General features: G+C 27.1%; 5 protein-coding genes across 11 annotated transcripts; all 5 read left to right on the top strand.

Moving 5' to 3' along the window:
* The first annotated feature begins 26 nt into the window (after nt 1-26).
* On the top strand, nt 27-3,051 carry LOC105671154 (odorant receptor 13a-like). Of its 2 annotated transcripts, XM_067349961.1 has the most exons (7): nt 27-76; nt 501-770; nt 1,058-1,526; nt 1,620-1,719; nt 2,000-2,119; nt 2,559-2,714; nt 2,846-3,050. In XM_067349961.1, the coding sequence occupies exons 1-7, from the start codon at nt 46-48 to the stop codon at nt 2,897-2,899; spliced, it is 1,200 nt and encodes a 399-aa protein (XP_067206062.1). In that variant the 5' UTR covers nt 27-45; the 3' UTR covers nt 2,900-3,050. The 2 variants fall into 2 exon arrangements, with proteins under 2 accessions (XP_067206062.1, XP_067206061.1); XM_067349960.1 differs by lacking the exon at nt 27-76 and having other exon boundaries at nt 458-770; nt 2,846-3,051.
* A 542-nt stretch (nt 3,052-3,593) lies between these two features.
* LOC136997791 (odorant receptor 9a-like) lies at nt 3,594-6,850 on the top strand. 5 transcript variants are annotated; one of them, XM_067349090.1, is made up of 7 exons: nt 3,594-3,794; nt 4,235-4,504; nt 4,691-5,159; nt 5,278-5,398; nt 5,605-5,724; nt 6,308-6,463; nt 6,664-6,850. In XM_067349090.1, the coding sequence occupies exons 1-7, from the start codon at nt 3,764-3,766 to the stop codon at nt 6,715-6,717; spliced, it is 1,221 nt and encodes a 406-aa protein (XP_067205191.1). In that variant the 5' UTR covers nt 3,594-3,763; the 3' UTR covers nt 6,718-6,850. The 5 variants fall into 5 exon arrangements, with proteins under 5 accessions (XP_067205191.1, XP_067205193.1, XP_067205190.1 ...); XM_067349092.1 differs by having other exon boundaries at nt 3,595-3,794; nt 4,358-4,504; XM_067349089.1 differs by having other exon boundaries at nt 3,600-3,794; nt 4,231-4,504.
* A 209-nt stretch (nt 6,851-7,059) lies between these two features.
* Nucleotides 7,060-10,922, top strand: LOC105671155 (odorant receptor 43a-like). 2 transcript variants are annotated; one of them, XM_012365090.2, is made up of 7 exons: nt 7,060-7,503; nt 8,030-8,299; nt 8,433-8,907; nt 9,293-9,392; nt 9,468-9,587; nt 9,678-9,833; nt 10,007-10,922. In XM_012365090.2, exons 1-7 carry the CDS (start codon nt 7,473-7,475, stop codon nt 10,058-10,060), a joined length of 1,206 nt encoding a protein of 401 aa, XP_012220513.2. In that variant the 5' UTR covers nt 7,060-7,472; the 3' UTR covers nt 10,061-10,922. The 2 variants fall into 2 exon arrangements, with proteins under 2 accessions (XP_012220513.2, XP_067205189.1); XM_067349088.1 differs by having other exon boundaries at nt 9,660-9,833.
* Nucleotides 10,923-10,966: 44 nt separating this feature from the next.
* LOC105671168 (odorant receptor 13a-like) lies at nt 10,967-14,092 on the top strand. Its single transcript, XM_012365104.2, has 7 exons — nt 10,967-11,008; nt 11,386-11,659; nt 12,000-12,471; nt 12,627-12,726; nt 13,289-13,408; nt 13,512-13,667; nt 13,821-14,092. Exons 1-7 carry the CDS (start codon nt 10,982-10,984, stop codon nt 13,872-13,874), a joined length of 1,203 nt encoding a protein of 400 aa, XP_012220527.2. The 5' UTR covers nt 10,967-10,981; the 3' UTR covers nt 13,875-14,092.
* A 555-nt stretch (nt 14,093-14,647) lies between these two features.
* LOC136997919 (odorant receptor 13a-like) lies at nt 14,648-17,924 on the top strand. The gene is made up of 7 exons (XM_067349333.1): nt 14,648-14,678; nt 15,096-15,422; nt 15,659-16,130; nt 16,325-16,424; nt 16,487-16,606; nt 16,800-16,955; nt 17,165-17,924. The coding sequence occupies exons 1-7, from the start codon at nt 14,648-14,650 to the stop codon at nt 17,216-17,218; spliced, it is 1,260 nt and encodes a 419-aa protein (XP_067205434.1). The 3' UTR covers nt 17,219-17,924.
* Nucleotides 17,925-17,946: the final 22 nt, after the last annotated feature.

Below are 17,946 nucleotides of genomic sequence, written 5' to 3'. Positions count from 1 at the left end.
AGACATGAAAAAGGAGCAGACGTCAGTCTTTATGTGACAGTCGACATGGATATTTCTAAATATGTTGAATACCGAGGTGCTTATCGCTGTGATCGTTATTGCGTTTGAAAAGAATGAGCTGAATTATATTTATATTTAGGATAAGTGTGCGCAAGTATTTGCATTTAATTATGTTTAATTTGTTTCTCTCTTCTTATTACCAATAATTTTGCATTATTGTCTCATACAATATTATTTTAATTATCAACGTATAACGCGACGCATCAGCTTTAACTATGTGTTTGTGATTTTTATCGCTCTGCCATGTATTATTTTTTAACAAATTTCTGAAGTTTTATAGAGAACAATTAATAAACAACCATGCTCTTCAAATATACTACTTTATACATTTAGTTAAATATAATACTTTTTACGTTAGCAATTGCGGGTATACTTGTGTTCATTTTGAGAAACTGTAATGCTTTTCACGAGCTTCGACTTATTAAGATTTCTGCAGGTAGACTTCGAATGGGCAGTGAAACTCAATCGCATCGCATTAGATTTACTTGGACTCTGGCCTAAAACCGCAAGAAATTCTCGACAAAAGTTACTGTGCAATTTACGGGTGCTCCTCGTTTTCGTAGGGTTAATATTTGGTGTTATAATTCCCGCTGTCCATTCCCTGATAAGAATTCGTGATGATACCATATTAATGATGGATAATTTACAACTTACCCTACCGGCTATAAGCTCCTCAATAAGAATCGCGATTTTTTGGTGGAAAAAAGAAGGTAGACATAATCATTTATCGTAAAGTATAAAATATACAAAGTGTTATATATGATTTATAACATATAAAATTTGAATAATATACCCAATTCATATAAATAATACGAAAAATCCCATTAAAATAATCAATTTACAATTACTTTGTGTTACAAATTCGAGAAGGAAAAAATTATTTGCGCTTCCTTAAAACGTTTCTTTAATCTTGACATAACCTTTATTGCAATTAGTAATATTATTAACAGTGTTCAATATTAAATTGTTAAAATATTCAATATTACTACTCTTGAAGCTATTATACCTGTCGTTAATATGATGGCGGATGATTGGATACAGACTAAAAATGTGCAAGAGAGAAGCGTGATGATCAGAAAGGCGAAAAATGCACGCATAATTATCACATGCGGATTTTGTCTAATGATAATTGCGTGCTGCTTTATTATCGGTTTACCCATCTTTGGAATGTCTATGAGATTAATAACCAACATTACTGATCCAGGCAGACCAATGCCTCTACAAACTTATTATATTTATAATGTAACGAAAAGACCACATTACGAGTTGACATTTTTCATGCAAGCTATCTATGTCATGCTCGCTATGACAGCTTATGCTGGAATAGATAATTTTCTCGGACTGCTTGTATTTCATATATGCGGTCAATTGGACATACTGAACGGCCGTTTAACACGTTTGGATAAATACATAAATTCCCAAGCTATGCTAAGAGACTGCGTAACGAAGCATATTTCTTTGCTTAGGTTTTACATTTAAATGAAATATATGTATAATTTAATAAAATATGTTGGTTGTTAATCGAACATATGCAATACACGAAATGCTTTATTTTGCAGGAACATTGCCGTTATTGAAGATGCCTATAATATAACGCTTCTCGCATTATTTGTATACTTTGCAATACTCTTCGCGTTCTATGGTTTCCGGATTATTAACGTAAGTGTCCACAGTTTGCCCAAGAACTTTTTTGCGTAAGTTGATTTTTATCAATGCAAAAATAATAGTCATATATATTAATTGTTCTTAATAATAGATAAATAATTAAGATGTATACTACATTTCTAAAAAATATTGCTTATTTTAATAATTTACTTTTTTTATTATATTGTATGTACGCATATAATCTTAAGATTAGAATATTATATATATACATAATATTTTGTTATAAATACTTAAATCACTATAAAATTTTTAACCCATTTTATGAACGAAATAGCTGTTTGATGGAGAAAATGATATGTCGATCACTCAACTGATATACCTCGTATCTAACATTTTCAATGTCTTTGTGCATATGTGTTTATATTGCGCTCTCGGTGAAATTTTGGTGGCCCAAGTAAGTTTCATTACATGCTTTTGATTAACTATAAAAATCATGCAAATTATGTGTTATTCAAAATGTAATTTAAGTTGCATAAATTACTTATTACAATTACACAATTTATGCACAACTTGTGAGAATTATAAAAATACAAATTATTTCCAAATAGAATGTAAAATATAAGAAAATCCTGATGTGTATTTGATTTATATCTGTTTCGTAAGAATATAGAAATTTCGAATTATTTGCATTTTTTAATAAATTGTTTGAATAATTTATATAATTAAAAATTAATCAATTATTATTAATTATTTTAAACATTGTTTTATAATATAAATAAATTACTTAATTATTCAGCAATATATGGCTAATTTCCATAGTGTAGTGTGTGTGTGAGAAAAAAAAAAGTAAAATATAATAAGTAATACTTAAACATATTCTTAATACTTTAAAGTGCAATGAAATATATTACGCGGCGTACAGTAATGAATGGTACTCTATGGATTCTAAAATGGCAAAAGATTTGATGTCTCTACTGATAAGAGGCACAAAACCGATCTATCTTACTGCTGGAAAAATATTCCCCATGACAATGGCTACTTTTTGTGGTGTAAGATGTTTTCATAATTGATTACAGTTTTACACTAAAATCATTTATGCTTATTATTTTATAAAAAATTGTTTGCATTTATATCACATTATTATAATAATTCATGTTTTTACTAAAAATATGATTTCTAGCTAATAAAAACATCAGCCGGTTACATATCGGTTTTGCATACAACGAGAAATTAATACAACAAGGATATAAAACTACATTTTTCTTATACTATGCAATTTTTAACAAAATAATTTAAATACTTGTATTATATGGAAGAAAATTGTAAAACTTACTACATGATTCAATTAAAGGTTGTAAATTTTATAAAGCAAATGTACCTGGAATTAAATTCAAGTCCAATCGCAATTCAGAAAGACTTATTTTTGTGATAAACTCTCAAATCTTAAAAAATATATAACGCGGCGTGTAATAATGAATGATATTCTGTAGAGTTAACTTTATAAGTCAGTTGTATTATTAGTCTAAAATTAAAGTCAAGTCTGAATTATAATTCCCAAAAATTCATATGTTTTACGAACCTAAAATCTTAAAAGCAAATTAAATTATTTATTATTAGTATAAGTATTAATTTAACATTAAGTATATGAGATATTATTATTAAAAATTATTTTATTAGATTTGCACTTTACAATTAAATGATTCCAAGATATTCAGACGTGTTCTAAAATATTTAGATACTGTATTAAACGCCTAATGGATCCCGCACAGTTCGTTACTAACTATAATGAAAGTAAAAATTGCGAATGGTAAGCGTGAGAACATAACGGATGTATATTCTCGCGCCGTTTTTCACCCTTTCTCTCCTTTACTGTCGTAATTTTTTGTAAAAATTTTTTGTCGTAACTACTTTGTGCAATGTTCTGTACGCAAACGAGGATCGGTGAAGAATATTTAAAACATTTTTTTGTCATAAGTTGCTCGTCCGACACTTTTACGAACTTGTTTTAGAGCGTACGCGAGAAATGTTTCTCGTTGAATAGAAGGTTACGTCGGGACATGAAAAAAGAGTAGACGCCAGTATCGAAGTGACAGTCAACATGAATGGTTCTAAATATGCCGGATATCGAGGTGCTTATCGCGCTATAATCATTGTTACTGCATTTGAAAAACTAATTTTATATTTATATTTAAAATATGTGTACTGTACAGTTATTTGCATTTAATTATGTTTTATTTTTTTCTTATTATTACCATCAAACATTTCTAATTTTTGTGTTATATACTTTTACGTATAAAGAGTGGTTGATATATAACGATAACGATTTAACTTTATCGTATCTAATTATGGCAACTAAATACTTATAATTTTTGTATGATTATCCTATTAATTATATTTAATTAATATTCAAATTTTTTTAATAAATGAGAAGCAATAGTTTTCAATTATAATATTTAACCCATTTTTTGTTAAAAATTTTATATGTGCGCTAATTATACGCGAATGCATTTGTGTATGTTTAGTGACTTAGTGATGCATTTGATTAACTTATTAAGATTTCTGCAGGTAGACTTTGAATGGGCGGTGAAACTCAATCGCATTGCTTTGGAATTAATTGGACTCTGGCCTAAGACCGTGCAAAATTCTCGACAGAAATTAATGAACAATTTACGGACGCTCTCCGTTTTTGTAGGTCTAACATTTTTCATCCTGTTTCCTGCAATACATTCTTTGATAAGAATTCACCATAACGCCATGCTAATGATGGATAATTTGCAATTTACTTTGCCGGGCATTAGTTGTTCGATAAGAATTATAATTTTCTGGTGGAAAAAAGAAGGTAGACGTAATTATTTATAGAAATTCTAAGTTATAAATAAATTTAGGTAATTATATACGTAAAAGCATAAATCAGTTTAGTTCTTTTAAATTTTTTTACTGTTTAGTATTAAATTGATGTAATTCTTATCATAATTTATCAGCATTATTGTGTATATTAAAACACTTAATATTGACGTTTTTAAAGCTATTGTGTGGGTTGTGAATATGATCGCGGAAGATTGGATAAAGACAAAAAAAGCGGAAGAAAGAAGTATGATGATTAAAAAAGCACAGAATGCACGTATAATTATTACATGTGCATTTTGTTTAATGGGATTTGCTTGCATTTTTATTATTGTTCTACCTATTTTTGGCTTCTCAATGAGACTGACACCTAACATTACTGATCCTGGAAGACCCATGCCCATACAGACCTATTATATTTACGATGTGACAAAAAGACCGCAGTACGAGTTAACATTTATTGTTCAAGCCGTTTATATTGTGCTAGCAATAATGTCTTATACTGGAATAGATAATTTTCTGAGTCTGCTTGTATTTCATATATCAGGCCAACTAAACATACTAAATAGACGTCTCTCATATTTGGATAAATATATAAATACCTACGACGCGCTAAAGTGCTGTGTGGCAAAGCATATGCGCTTACTTAGGTCTTATATTTATAAATATGTGTATAATTTTATATATATATATATATATATATATATATATATATATATATATATGTGTGTGTGTGTGTGTAATGTTGCTATCTAATATATGCAACAGACATAATATCCTATTTTACAGAACAATTGCCATTATTGAAGATACATATAATATAACGCTTCTCGCACTATTTTTATACTTTGCTCTATACTTCGCTTTCTGTGGATTTCGAATTATTAACGTAAGTATTTAAACAAACGTAAGTATTTATAGAAAAATTTATTTATGCAAGTTAATATTTAACATTAAAGAAATAATAAATGTACGTATTGTGTGTCTTTGAATAAAAATAGTGTGTAAGTTTTTCCATATCTTTTATTTACATAATATTTTACTACAAAATTAAAACTATGATAATTGTATGTTTTTACATGTTTTAATGATTAGTTATTCGACAAGGGAAATGATATGTCGATTATTCATTTAATATATTTTTTCGCTTGTATTGTAAATGCTATTGTGCATATGTGTTTATACTGTGCTCTTGGTGAACTTTTGGTAGGCCAAGTAAGTTTTATTTTTCTACTTTTAATTTTTTAACATTTTAATTTTTTATTATATTGGTATGTAAATGGTATTTTATGCAATGAATACTGCAAATTAATATATAATTTATTAAATTAAAATTTATTTGATGACATTTTAATAAATTTAAACATTTAAATTATATGCAAATAATTTATTTTATCAACGTATTAATTTTTAATTTAATCTTTAAAGAGAGATATATTAAAAATTGTTCTTAATTTGTTTATAAGTCTAATATTATAAAAATATTATAAAAATTTAACATTAGCTTTTGAAACTGTAAAAATATAAATTGCTCCGCAATATATTGTAAAATGTAGAAAATTTTTCATAAAGATTTCCTATGTAGTAATATTGCAAAAGATAGAAAGTAATCATTTATTCTGCTTTAATAAACTATTTATATTTTACACAAATAATATAATTATTTTTTATAATTATTAATATAATTATATATCAATTTATAATTTATATGAATATGTGAATGAATAATTTATGTTTAATTTCTGTTTTCTTGTAAAAAAATATATAATAATATTTAATATTCAAACATATTTTGAAGTGTAATGAAGTATATTATGCGGGATATAATAATAAATGGTACTCTATGGATCCAAAAATTACAAAAGACTTGTTGATTTTCTTAATAAGAGGCAATAAACCAGTTTATCTCACCGCTGGAAAAATATTTCCTATGACAATGGCTACATTCTGCAGTGTAAGATATTTGAATATTTGATTTTAACTTTCCACTAAAAGCATTTGTACTTTATTGAAATTTCTTGTAAAATAACTTGTACCATATTATTTTAATAATGTATATTTTATTTGTTTTTCTATAAATAATCTTGAACCTTATCTTCTATATCAACATTACTTACGTATTAATCGTTTCATTTGCAAAAATATGATTTTCAGTTAATAAAAACTTCAGTTGGTTATATTTCTGTTTTACATACGACAAGAGTATAATGAAGAAAGGAAATAAATCAACATTTTTTTTATATTCATAGATTTCTTATTTCGATTCTTCATAAAATATAGTAATTTAATAACTGTGTAAGTAGTTGTGTTATTTGTAAATAAACTTATAATTAAAAAATAATTTTTCTTTGAATTTTATTAAGTAAGGATAAATCTAAAATTAAATTAAAATAAAAATTATAATCTACATACTTATATTTTTTATAAATTTAAAATTAAATTCATTTATTCAATACTTATTATTTGACATAAAACAATCTTATTATATATATAATAATTATATCACAATCTAATATAAAATTTGATTTATTATATGTAATAAAGCAAATATATAAGAGTTTAAGAGCTTGCAAAATATTTGCCTTATTATAAATATGACAAATGATATATATCTTCTACTACCGAATACAGCAAAGTTATAAGCTACAGAGAATTATAGAAGCGTGAGAATATGACAGGTGTCATATTCTCACGCTTCTATAATTCTCTGTACATATGCGCCGTTTTTCGACCCTCTGTTGTGAAATTTTTTATCCGCGAATACTTTGCAATGTTTTATGCCGAGGGAACGAAAACTGGATGTCACAGTGCAGCAGAATATTTAAAACACTTTGTTACAAATTGTTCTTTGAATGTTTTTAAGCTTATATTTAGAGGATGCGCGAGAGATATTTTTTGTTGAATAGAAGATGACATCGTGCCATAAAGAAGGTGTAGACGTCAGTCTTTAAGTGACAGTCGACATGGATACTTCGAAGAGTTTGAGATATCGAGGTGCTTACTTCTGTAATCATTGTCATACATCGCGCATTTCGATAGAATAATCTCATGTAAAATATATTTTTACATGAAATGTGGCACGCTGTGTAGTGGCATTTAATTCTTTCTTTTCTTTTTTCTTTATTCTTAATAAAAATTAGGCATTTTTTGTTACCTTTTATTAAGTAATTATATATAAATTTTTTTAACATATCAACAACTTCTCTTTTGAATTTAATAATAACTTTCAATTTCTTATATATAATAATATTTTTTAAATTATTTAATTATTTATCTTTATATAATGTAAACATATGTATGCATGCAGATAAATTATTATTATAACATTTTATTATTTTGCTATGGAATTATGACTAAATTATAATAAAATGTAAAAATATTTATTTAATATTATAAAACATTTTATTTTCTGTACTTAGTTGCTGTGACATTTTGTAAATTTATTTGATTATCTGTGAATCCGTATATTAACTAATTATCTGTGAGAGTTTCAATTTTTATTAAACTTTTATATAGGTAGACTTCGAACGAGCAGTGAAGTTGAACCGTGTCAGTTTGGAATTAACGGGACTGTGGCCCAAGATTCAGCAAAATTTTCAACAAAAGCTAATGTGTAATATACGTGTGTTGGTCATTTTTCTTGCTACAATATGCAGCATTATCATTCCTGGTGTACATTCACTGATTGTGGCTCACTCGAATCTTATGCTAGTGGTTGATAATTTGCATTTTACCATGCCGCTTCTTAATTGCGCAATAAAAATTGTGATTTTTTGGTGGAAGAAAGAAGGTGCGTTATCATATATTTTCAGTTTAAATGGGATTCAATGATGTTCAGTGACATTCATTTAACAAAACTATTTGCACATTTTTATCATTATTGCTCATTATTAATAAAGTTTTCACTTTTGACTTTGTTAAAGCTACAGCAACGATAATAAATATGATGGTCGAGGATTGGTTAAGATCGAAAAGTGCGCAAGAGAGAAATGTGATGATGAGAAGAGCCGAAAGTGCACGCAAAATCGTTGCAATTGAATACTGTCTTATGGGATTGGCATATGTTTTTGTTGTCATTCTGCCTATTTGTGGAATTCCCATAAAATACTTGACGAATGTTACCGATCCAGGCAGACCAACGCCTGGACCGATACAAACTTATTATATATATGACGTAATGAAAACTCCGCAATATGAGCTGACATATATTACGTATTCCATTACTCTCTTTTTTGCTATTTTGTGCTACGCGGGAATCGATAACTTTCTTGGATTAGTAGTGTTCCACATCTGTGGTCAATTGGATATCCTTCGACATCGTTTCACGCATTTAGATAAGTATATGAATTTTCATATCGATCTAAAGAATTGCGTGATGGATCACACACGACTATTGAGGTATCGTCTAATATTTTTCTTGTTTTTTTCTGAATAGAATTATTCTGCAATAATGAAATGTGTAACAATTTATTTAGAACAAGAATTTTTTTATCCAAAAAGACAATAGATAAATATGAACTTACATTTTCTATTTGATTTGCATGAGTGAATAACTAATAGTGTAATTATTATTATTATTATTATAAATATTATATTATTTACGATACTATTTAATTCTTTTGTCCTTTAATTTCTTCTATGTTAATTTATAATAAAATTGTTGCTATCTCAACTATCTTAATTATTAAATTTGTGTTTAAAAATAAATTTGGAAAAATCAGTACATACAAAATATTAAATTAATTTTTAATATAAATAATATGTGAAATATTATACTTTATAGAGCCATTACTATTGTGGATGACTTGTACAATGTGCTGTTTCTTATATTATTTCTATGTTTCGCTGTTTTATTTGCATTTTATGGATTTGTTATTATTAGCGTGAGTATTTGAGAATCATTGTAAAAACTTTTTATATAGTTTACTTACTTATAGTTATGATCATAATTGAATTAGTTGATCACAGAAGAGGATAAAGTATCAATCGTACGCTTGATATATCTCGTAAGCAATGTTATTAATTTATTTGCTCATATGTGCCTCTTTTGCGCTGTCGGCGAGTTTTTGATGGCGCAAGTAAGTTTAGCTTTTAATTATAAAAAATAATAATTAATAGTCGAACATATTAGTATTTTTTATTTTTTTAAGTGTATTTATATTTTTAAGTGTGATACAATTTATTATGCTGTGTACAATCAGGAATGGTACACTTTGGGATCAAATAAAGCCAAAAATTTGATCCCTTTAATAATTAAAAGCAGAAAACCGGTTTATCTTACCGCGGGAAAAGTGTTTCCCATGACATTGGCTACATTTTCCAACGTAAGGCATTAATGTGTAATCAAAAGTTCAAACCTTTTGTATTGTATTTTATGTTGCAATAAGTTGTATTGTATAATGTGCGTTATACAAAGATATTATTGAATGAATGAATCATTTATATTGGATATAAATTATTTTACAAGTATTACTGCTATGACATTTTCATCTTTCAGCTACTGAAAACATCTGCAGGTTATATATCGGTTTTATTTGGAATGTCAGTTTAAACTATTTATAAAAAATAGGTAAGTATTGAAATGTTGCATTTATGTATAAACAATGTATTAACATTATATTATGCAATAATTAAAAGAAGCTGTTGTTTAGATATAAAAATTGTAGCATAAAGCAAAAAAATTGTACAATAATATAAAACTACTAAGGTTGTGTTGGTGTTATTGCAGCAATCCAGACATTTTTTCTATACATTTTGCTTAAAATATTATATTATATTATATTACGATATTTTGTACATGTGTTTCTATCAGAAACATAATAAAAATTTAAAATATATATTGTATATATAAATAAAAAAAAAGAGAAAAAGATTTTGAAAGAACATAAAAATAATATGCTTCTATAAAAATAAGCATAGAAAAAATTAAAAATTGAATTAAATATCTTTATGTTAAAATATTCTGTTGTTAATGTGTCGCCTTTCGGTAGCAAATTTTTATTTTTTATATGTTTAATATAAAAATAATTAATGAGGAAATATGTTATATGTTTCTTAAGCAAATTGCTACTTAATTAAGAAATATAATATTTTGTGTGTTTAAATAAAATATTCTTCTATAATGGATTTATCTTGATTGAAAAATTATGTTCGACATATCTTGCACAGATCTTGTCGGTCGTATATCTATTAATGTCATGTGAAGCGTTTTTATTGTGTGGAAATATAACAGATGCGTATGTGCGTGTTATTTCCACCAAGTGTTCGTTCACACGATAGTAAGCAATTTTTTTGACACATTTTTAGACGTTTGCGTAAAAGCGAGAAACATTTCAAACACTTATTTAATATGCTTCATCGTTCGTCTCATACTTTTGAACTTTGTGCAGGCGTGATGGATGTTTTTTGCTGAATACAAGGTAACATCGATTCATGCGGAAAGGCAGCGGTCAGTCTATAGCTAACACTCGATATGGATAGTTCAAATTATTCGGGAGAGGTGCATAGCATTACGATCGTTGTAGATACCATTACATGTACTTGTGTTGTGTAAAATGTATTCTCATTATTTAGTTCTGCATAAAAGTGTCTTAGTTTATGCTATATTATTTTTGTAGCATATAGCTAATTATTTCTGCTTTGAATCTTTAAACAATCTGAAATACGCATTTCTTATTATTATAACATGTATTATTATTTTAACTTGCATAATTTACAAAACAAATTACATATTTCAAGATACTTTGTTCTCAACATATAATCACTGTTAGATTTAGTACAAACATTAATGTGCAAATCTAAATGCGACATTAGCCTAAAATTGTAAATTAAATCATTTTTTTTTTACAAAAGTTTGACTTGTCGAAATCTCTATAGGAAGACTTCGAATGGGCAGTAAAACTGAATCGCATTAGTTTGAAATTGCTTGGGCTCTGGCCTAAGTCGGAACATAATCTCCGAGAGAAGTTAATATGCAATTTACGTGTGTTGGTTGCTTTTATCACGATGTTAACCGGTTTTATAATTCCTTGCTTACATTCATTGATTAGAATTCATTCGGATATTATACTAGCAATAGATAACTTACAAACCACTTTACCGGGTATCACCTGCATTCTAAGACTTGTAATATTTTGGTGGAAAAAACAAGGTAGATGTAAAACAATGTCTTGTAAGATTTAGAAACATAAGATATTCGTGATTCATATAAAATATGGACAAATTGATTAAGAAGCAATTGAGCATATGCCATGTAAAATAAAACGTTTTAGATACAAATAAACTTTTTGTGTCAAAAAGTGCTGCAAAAAATGTGTTTACGGTATTTTTTATGCAAAAAAATTGTGACATCAAATATTTGATTTTTTTTAATTAAAAAGTTTTTAACAATTTAATGAGCGCTTAACAGTTTATAATATAAGTATTTTTTATTTTATAATATAATATTTGAAAATTTGTTGTCTCTATTAACATTTTCAATATTTTTAAAGCTCTTATACCAGTTGTAAATATGATGGTGGAAGATTGGAAAAAGTCAAAAAATCAAACGTATGAAAGAGAAACGATGATTAGATGGGCGCTTCGTGCACGTATAGTTATTATATGTATATACTCCATAATGGGGATGGCGTACATATTGTTTGTTGGTATGCCTATTTTTGGGAAGGCAATAAGATTGACACCAAACATCACAGATCCAGGCAGACCACTACCTCTACAAACGTATTATCTGTACGATGTAACAAAGAGGCCGCAGCACGAGTTAACATTTATTTTTCAAGCTATTTCTACCTTTATTGCTATGTTATGTTATACAGGAATTGATACTTTTCTTGGATTACTAACATTCCATATCTGTGCTCAGCTGGATATTCTGAAGAATCGCCTTATGCATTTACATGAATGCGAAAGCTTTCATGACGCATTGAAAGACGTCGTGATGTATCATATTCGGTTACTCAGGTATTATATTTTTAATATTATAGTTTTTTTTCTAAATTTTTAAAGTTTGCTAATTTATAATAAATAATTTATGAATACCAGCTAATATTAATAATAATGGTTGCTAAATTAACGGTACAATATACGGTACGGATATATGTCAATTTACATTGCAGGATGATCTTTGCTGTCGAAGATGCATACAATATAATACTTCTCGTATTACTTTCATATTTTGCTATACTTTTTGCGTTTTACGGATTTTTGCTAATTAGTGTAAGTGATTTAAAAGAATTTGAATGTAATTGTGACTAAACAGAAGAAAAATTAGAAGAATCAAAGCTTGGATGTCAGAAGGCAAAATATTTATTATCAATTATTACAATGTGGAAACGTTTCAATCTAATTTCACCTCACCGGTTACGTGAGATTCGAGTAGGAGGATCTAAAATTAGACCGAAACGTTTCCACATTATATTAATTAACGATAAAAAAGTTTTTTTTGCGTCCTAACATTCGCGTTTTGATTCTTATAGTCTTTCTTCTGTTTAATTTTTTTGTCATTACAGAACCATACATCACTCTATTATTATATATGTGACTATCTAATTTATTTTTTACTATAATTAATTGTTATTCTTAATAATCTAAATTCTTAATCTTTTAATATAAATATTATATGTATCTGACGTTAAATTTTTTTATTACTTTAGCTACATATTATACACAATACTTTAATAAGCAATGCTATACGTTAAAAATGAATATTAATTTCTAAATTAAAATAGAAAATTTGTCTTTTATTGACACATATGATGCACTAATTATGTTTAATTAGTTATTCGATGAAGGAAATGGTATACCGATTACTCGTCTGTTATATCTTGTCATCATTGTCATCACCGTGCTCCTTCATATGTGTCTCTATTGCGCTGTCGGCGAAATGCTAATGACTCAAGTAAGTATTTTTAACATTTATTTTAAAAAAATATAAAATAATACATAATAATAACATACGTGTTTAGCATGCATAACATTTAATTGTTTGCGATTTTTTTAAGTGTGATGGAATTTATTATGCAATATGCAATTATAAATGGTATTCTTTGGATCCGAAAAAAGCAAGACACATGATAATTTTTATGATCAAAGCTAGTGAACCAGTTTATCTTACTGCTGGAAAAGTGTTTCCTATGACCTTATCCTTGTTTTGTAATGTAAGATATAACGAACTTATTATAAGTTTAATTATGCTTGAAGCTGCCGTGACATTTTTTACGCGGAATTATCAATTGTTTTTTTAATGCATGCTAGAAATGCATGACACTTTTAATTTGATTAATCTCATGCAAATCTTAAATATTTTTCAGGTAATAAAAACATCGGCTGGTTATATGTCTTTTTTGCTTACGACGAGAAATTAACAAGAGGTTAAGAAAGATATATTTATTTAGCTTTCTACACTTTTTTTTAACTTAATAAAATTTAATAATTAGAAAATTTATAAAAATTTTTGAAATATAAAAAATGTAAAAAAATAAAATGTAAAAAAATTGTTGTGTATTAATATACTAGTATTATTAATTAAAATCAATTAGTTAAATAATATTATATAGAAATGGAAAAAAATATATACACATACATAATTTTTTTTAAATTAAAAGTTTATATATGTTTCCTAACTATTTATACCTTTTTAACAAAAAATCTTGCATAAATGTATATATCCTATAAAATGCTACAAATGACATCGAAGAATATATTTAAAATGTTTCAAAATGAACTTCTTGCTTTATCAGTATTTATTGCAATAAAATAATGTATCGTGTAATGTATCATCCACAACATACATATAATGGGATATAAGTTATCGGACAGATTATTGAGATGGAATTATATGATAGATGTGTAGTTGTATATCGTATTACAACATTGTAGCACACATTGAAACTGCCGTCAATCGATTATAAAAGAGTGAAGAGGATGTATAATATTATACAAGTACTTTTTGCAGACAGTTCAGAACTTGAGTGAAAACGAGGGTTGTCTCGCATATTTAATGTATCCCTTCATAAATTGATCGCGTCTTGCACTTTGAGAATTTTTTTCGCATGCGCTATAGGTATACTTCACAGAATAGAAGGTAATTTCGATTCATGAAGGCAAGGCAAGCACTAGTCTTTTGGTGATCGTCAAGATGGATACTTCGAAGAGTTTAGGATATCAAGGTGCTTATTACTACTGTTATTGCAGTCGATAAATACGATGTGACGTTTCTTATGAAACTCTATAAAACTCATATTGTTCATATCTGTGATGTGTATATGTACTTGCGTGTGCGCAAGTGTAGATCGCATTAAATACACACATTTTATTGTTTTTATAAAATTTAGTATTGCTATTCTGATAACACTAAAACATTACATACATCTCTCTCTCTCTCTCTCTCTCTCTCTCTCTCTCTCTCTCTTTCCCTCTTTCTTTTTATATATCATATTAATTAATTATCAAAACGTATGCATTTGTTTTATCTAAACTATATTATATATTTTTTTTCTTAAGTATTTAATTATCCATAAAAAATCAATAAATAAATTATCCTATAAATTATTCATTTTTAACATAATGTAGCAATATGTAAGTAGTTATTATTAGCTTTTCTCAAGATGATCTCTTTTATCAACATCTTTTGAAACAGATAGATTTCGAATGGGCGGTGAAGCTAAATCGTTTCAGTTTAAAACTAATCGGACTTTGGCCTAAAACTGAGCACAGCATTCAAGAGAAATTAATGTATAATTTACGACCTCCAATTGTTGCCTTGACATTAACAATCGGTATCCTGATTCCTTCGATACATTCATTGATAAGAATTCGTTCAAATATTATGCTACTGATGGATAATTTACAATTTACCCTACCGGCTATCACCTGCACCCTTAGAATTGTAATTTTCTGGTGGAAGAAAAAAGGTAATTAGTTTAAATAATTATTTTTGCCTGCAAAGACTCTGGTAAACACTGTAAATTGTAGGAATCGTACGAAGTAATAAAATTTTTATAAAGCAAGAAATTTTTTATTTAAATCTAAGAGAAATTCTTATTCAAGAATATTGATATATAAATGATTATTAAATTGTAAATGATACACAATAAGTATCTTTTTTTTTATAAATTTATAAATTTAATTAATTTTGTCATTTTTAAAGCTGTTATATGGGTGTTAAATATGGTCGCAAAAGATTGGTTAAAGTTAAAGAGCGCGCAGGATCGAAGCGCGATGATCAGAAGAGCACAAACCGCGCGTATTATTATCACTTGCGCATACGGCGCAATGACCATCGCGTTTGTATTTGTTGCTGTTTTGCCTATCTGCGGGATATCGATGAGATATTTGACGAATATCACTGATCCAGGCAGAGTGCTGCCATTACAAACGTATTATTTTTATTACGATGTGACAAAGAGGCCGCAATACGAATTGACGTTTATTGTACAAATTATTTGCATTTTTTTGGCCATCTTTGCTTATACCGGTATCGATAATTTTCTCGGATTGCTGGTATTCCATATCTGTGGCCAATTAGAAATCCTTAAAAATCGGATCACGCACTTGGATAAATTCATTAATTTTCATGATGCGTTGAAGAACAGTGTGATAGATCACATACGATTATTTAGGTATTGTATTCAATGCCTTATATATGTATACATAAGTTTTTAAATGTATTTTTAAATGCTGGTCAGGTTGTAAAAGAATATTTTATATACCTCACGCATTACGTGTGAAAACAACATTATAAAGAGACCATTGGTCTACATGTTTACATGCTTTCTCAATTTAGATAAAAAATAAATGTCATGTCATTTTGTAGAGCCATCGCTCTTGTAGAAGATACTTTCAGTATAATACTCCTTGTACTATTTTTATACTTTGGTATACTTTTTGCTTGTTATGGAGTTCTTATAATAAGTGTAAGTGTGAGTAAAAATATTTCACTCATTTGATTGCATTATTTAATTTTTACATTATACAGTTATTAGAGCGGGGAAACGATATGTCGATTACTCGTTTGATATGCCAAATAAGCCTCATTATCAACACATTCGGTCACATGTGCGTCTATTGCGTAGTAGGAGAAATTCTAGTAGCACAAGTAAGTTAAATCTTTCAATATTTAATGTGAGATTTCTTTTTCTGATTTTCCAAAGTTTCCACATGATAAATTTGTATCATTAATATGTGTTATTTACATAAATGTGTTAACTATAAAATAAAGAATTATAAAATATAAGTATTGACATTTATATTCTAGGTAATAACAAACAATATTTTTTTATGACTTTCAGTGTGATCAAATTCAGCATGCAGTATATAATTACAAATGGTACTCTTTAGAGCCGAAAAATGCAAGAAACTTAATTTTTTTATTGGGTAGAAGTAACAAACCGACTTATCTCACCGCTGGAAAAGTGTTTCCTATAACGATGGCTACATTTTCTAACGTAAGTTGTTAAAAATATAAATTATGGTTATAATATATATATGTGATTTTTGTAAATGTGTCCTATAAGATATATCCTATCTTATTTTCTTATCTTTTGGTTGAATCATTAACATTATTTTAATATAGTAATTGCATCACATTTTATTTTTTACTTAGCACTGCATATATTTATTTGCATGTTACAAATACTCGATACTTCTTTTTCAGTTAATAAAAACATCAGCTAGTTACATGTCCGTCCTTCTTACAGCAAAAACTTAGTTTTACAAAATTATGAATTTAAATCATTCTCGATATATTTAGAGTTATCAGTGGATTAACAATGTAACTAGTAATTCAGAAAAGCTATACTAATGAATATTATTCTGCAATACAATTATTTAAATACAACAATCAATATTACTGATAATTAATGATAATAAATAATTAACAGTGATAATGTATCTAAATAAAATATCTGATAAAATTTTTTATGTTTAAAAAGCATTATAATATGCGGATTTAAATATGCAATTTAAATTACATTGTTAGTCTTTATCAAAATACTGTAGAATAAAATAATAATGTAAAATCATATTTTATTACATTGTTATAGTGCTTTGTTATAGTGTTTCAAAAAGTTACAAATTTATATAATTAATTAATTAAATAATATTAATTCTTAATATAGTGTGGTAAAATTTATTTCTTAATATTAATTTAATAACAATTTTACACGTATATTTTAATTAATTTCAACACATACACATATAAATATAATAACATATTTCACATTTAATTATTTAGATATACATATATCATAAAATGGTTAAAACGTAATGATTATTATTTATACTATTGGAAAGTAGCATTTATCTCAATACCGCAATTTTATCAACTTCCCTTATTGTGGTGAAAATAATGGAGATAATACACAGATATCGTCCAATACATCTATAGTCTAGTTAAGACCATACGCAGCACTCGAAATCGATTACAGGTCCGTGGAA

Source organism: Linepithema humile, chromosome 2, assembly GCF_040581485.1.
Source record: "Linepithema humile isolate Giens D197 chromosome 2, Lhum_UNIL_v1.0, whole genome shotgun sequence".
NCBI classification, from domain to species: Eukaryota; Metazoa; Arthropoda; class Insecta; order Hymenoptera; family Formicidae; genus Linepithema; species Linepithema humile.
The sequence above is the reverse complement of the archived record's forward strand: the minus strand, read 5'-3'. Positions and strand labels throughout refer to the sequence as shown.

Bases quoted from the DNA above. Each gene is read 5' to 3' on its own strand.
- LOC105671154 (XM_067349960.1), top strand. From the start codon at position 458: ATGCTTTTCACGAGCTTCGACTTATTAAGATTTCTGCAGGTAGACTTC. The intron at 1,527-1,619 runs GTTTTACATTTA...TTTATTTTGCAG, and splicing joins AAGCATATTTCTTTGCTTAG to GAACATTGCCGTTATTGAAG. The intron at 1,720-1,999 runs GTAAGTGTCCAC...TGAACGAAATAG, and splicing joins ATGGTTTCCGGATTATTAAC to CTGTTTGATGGAGAAAATGA.
- LOC136997791 (XM_067349090.1), top strand. From the start codon at position 3,764: ATGAATGGTTCTAAATATGCCGGATATCGAG. The intron at 3,795-4,234 runs GTGCTTATCGCG...TTCTGCAGGTAG, and splicing joins TAAATATGCCGGATATCGAG to ACTTTGAATGGGCGGTGAAA. The intron at 5,399-5,604 runs GTAAGTATTTAA...TTTAATGATTAG, and splicing joins GTGGATTTCGAATTATTAAC to TTATTCGACAAGGGAAATGA.
- LOC105671155 (XM_067349088.1), top strand. From the start codon at position 7,473: ATGGATACTTCGAAGAGTTTGAGATATCGAG. The intron at 7,504-8,029 runs GTGCTTACTTCT...TTATATAGGTAG, and splicing joins GAAGAGTTTGAGATATCGAG to ACTTCGAACGAGCAGTGAAG. The intron at 9,588-9,659 runs GTAAGTTTAGCT...TATTTTTTTAAG, and splicing joins GCGAGTTTTTGATGGCGCAA to TGTATTTATATTTTTAAGTG.
- LOC105671168 (XM_012365104.2), top strand. From the start codon at position 10,982: ATGGATAGTTCAAATTATTCGGGAGAG. The intron at 12,727-13,288 runs GTAAGTGATTTA...ATGTTTAATTAG, and splicing joins ACGGATTTTTGCTAATTAGT to TTATTCGATGAAGGAAATGG. The intron at 13,409-13,511 runs GTAAGTATTTTT...GATTTTTTTAAG, and splicing joins GCGAAATGCTAATGACTCAA to TGTGATGGAATTTATTATGC.
- LOC136997919 (XM_067349333.1), top strand. From the start codon at position 14,648: ATGGATACTTCGAAGAGTTTAGGATATCAAG. The intron at 14,679-15,095 runs GTGCTTATTACT...ATATGTAAGTAG, and splicing joins GAAGAGTTTAGGATATCAAG to TTATTATTAGCTTTTCTCAA. The intron at 15,423-15,658 runs GTAATTAGTTTA...TCATTTTTAAAG, and splicing joins TTTCTGGTGGAAGAAAAAAG to CTGTTATATGGGTGTTAAAT.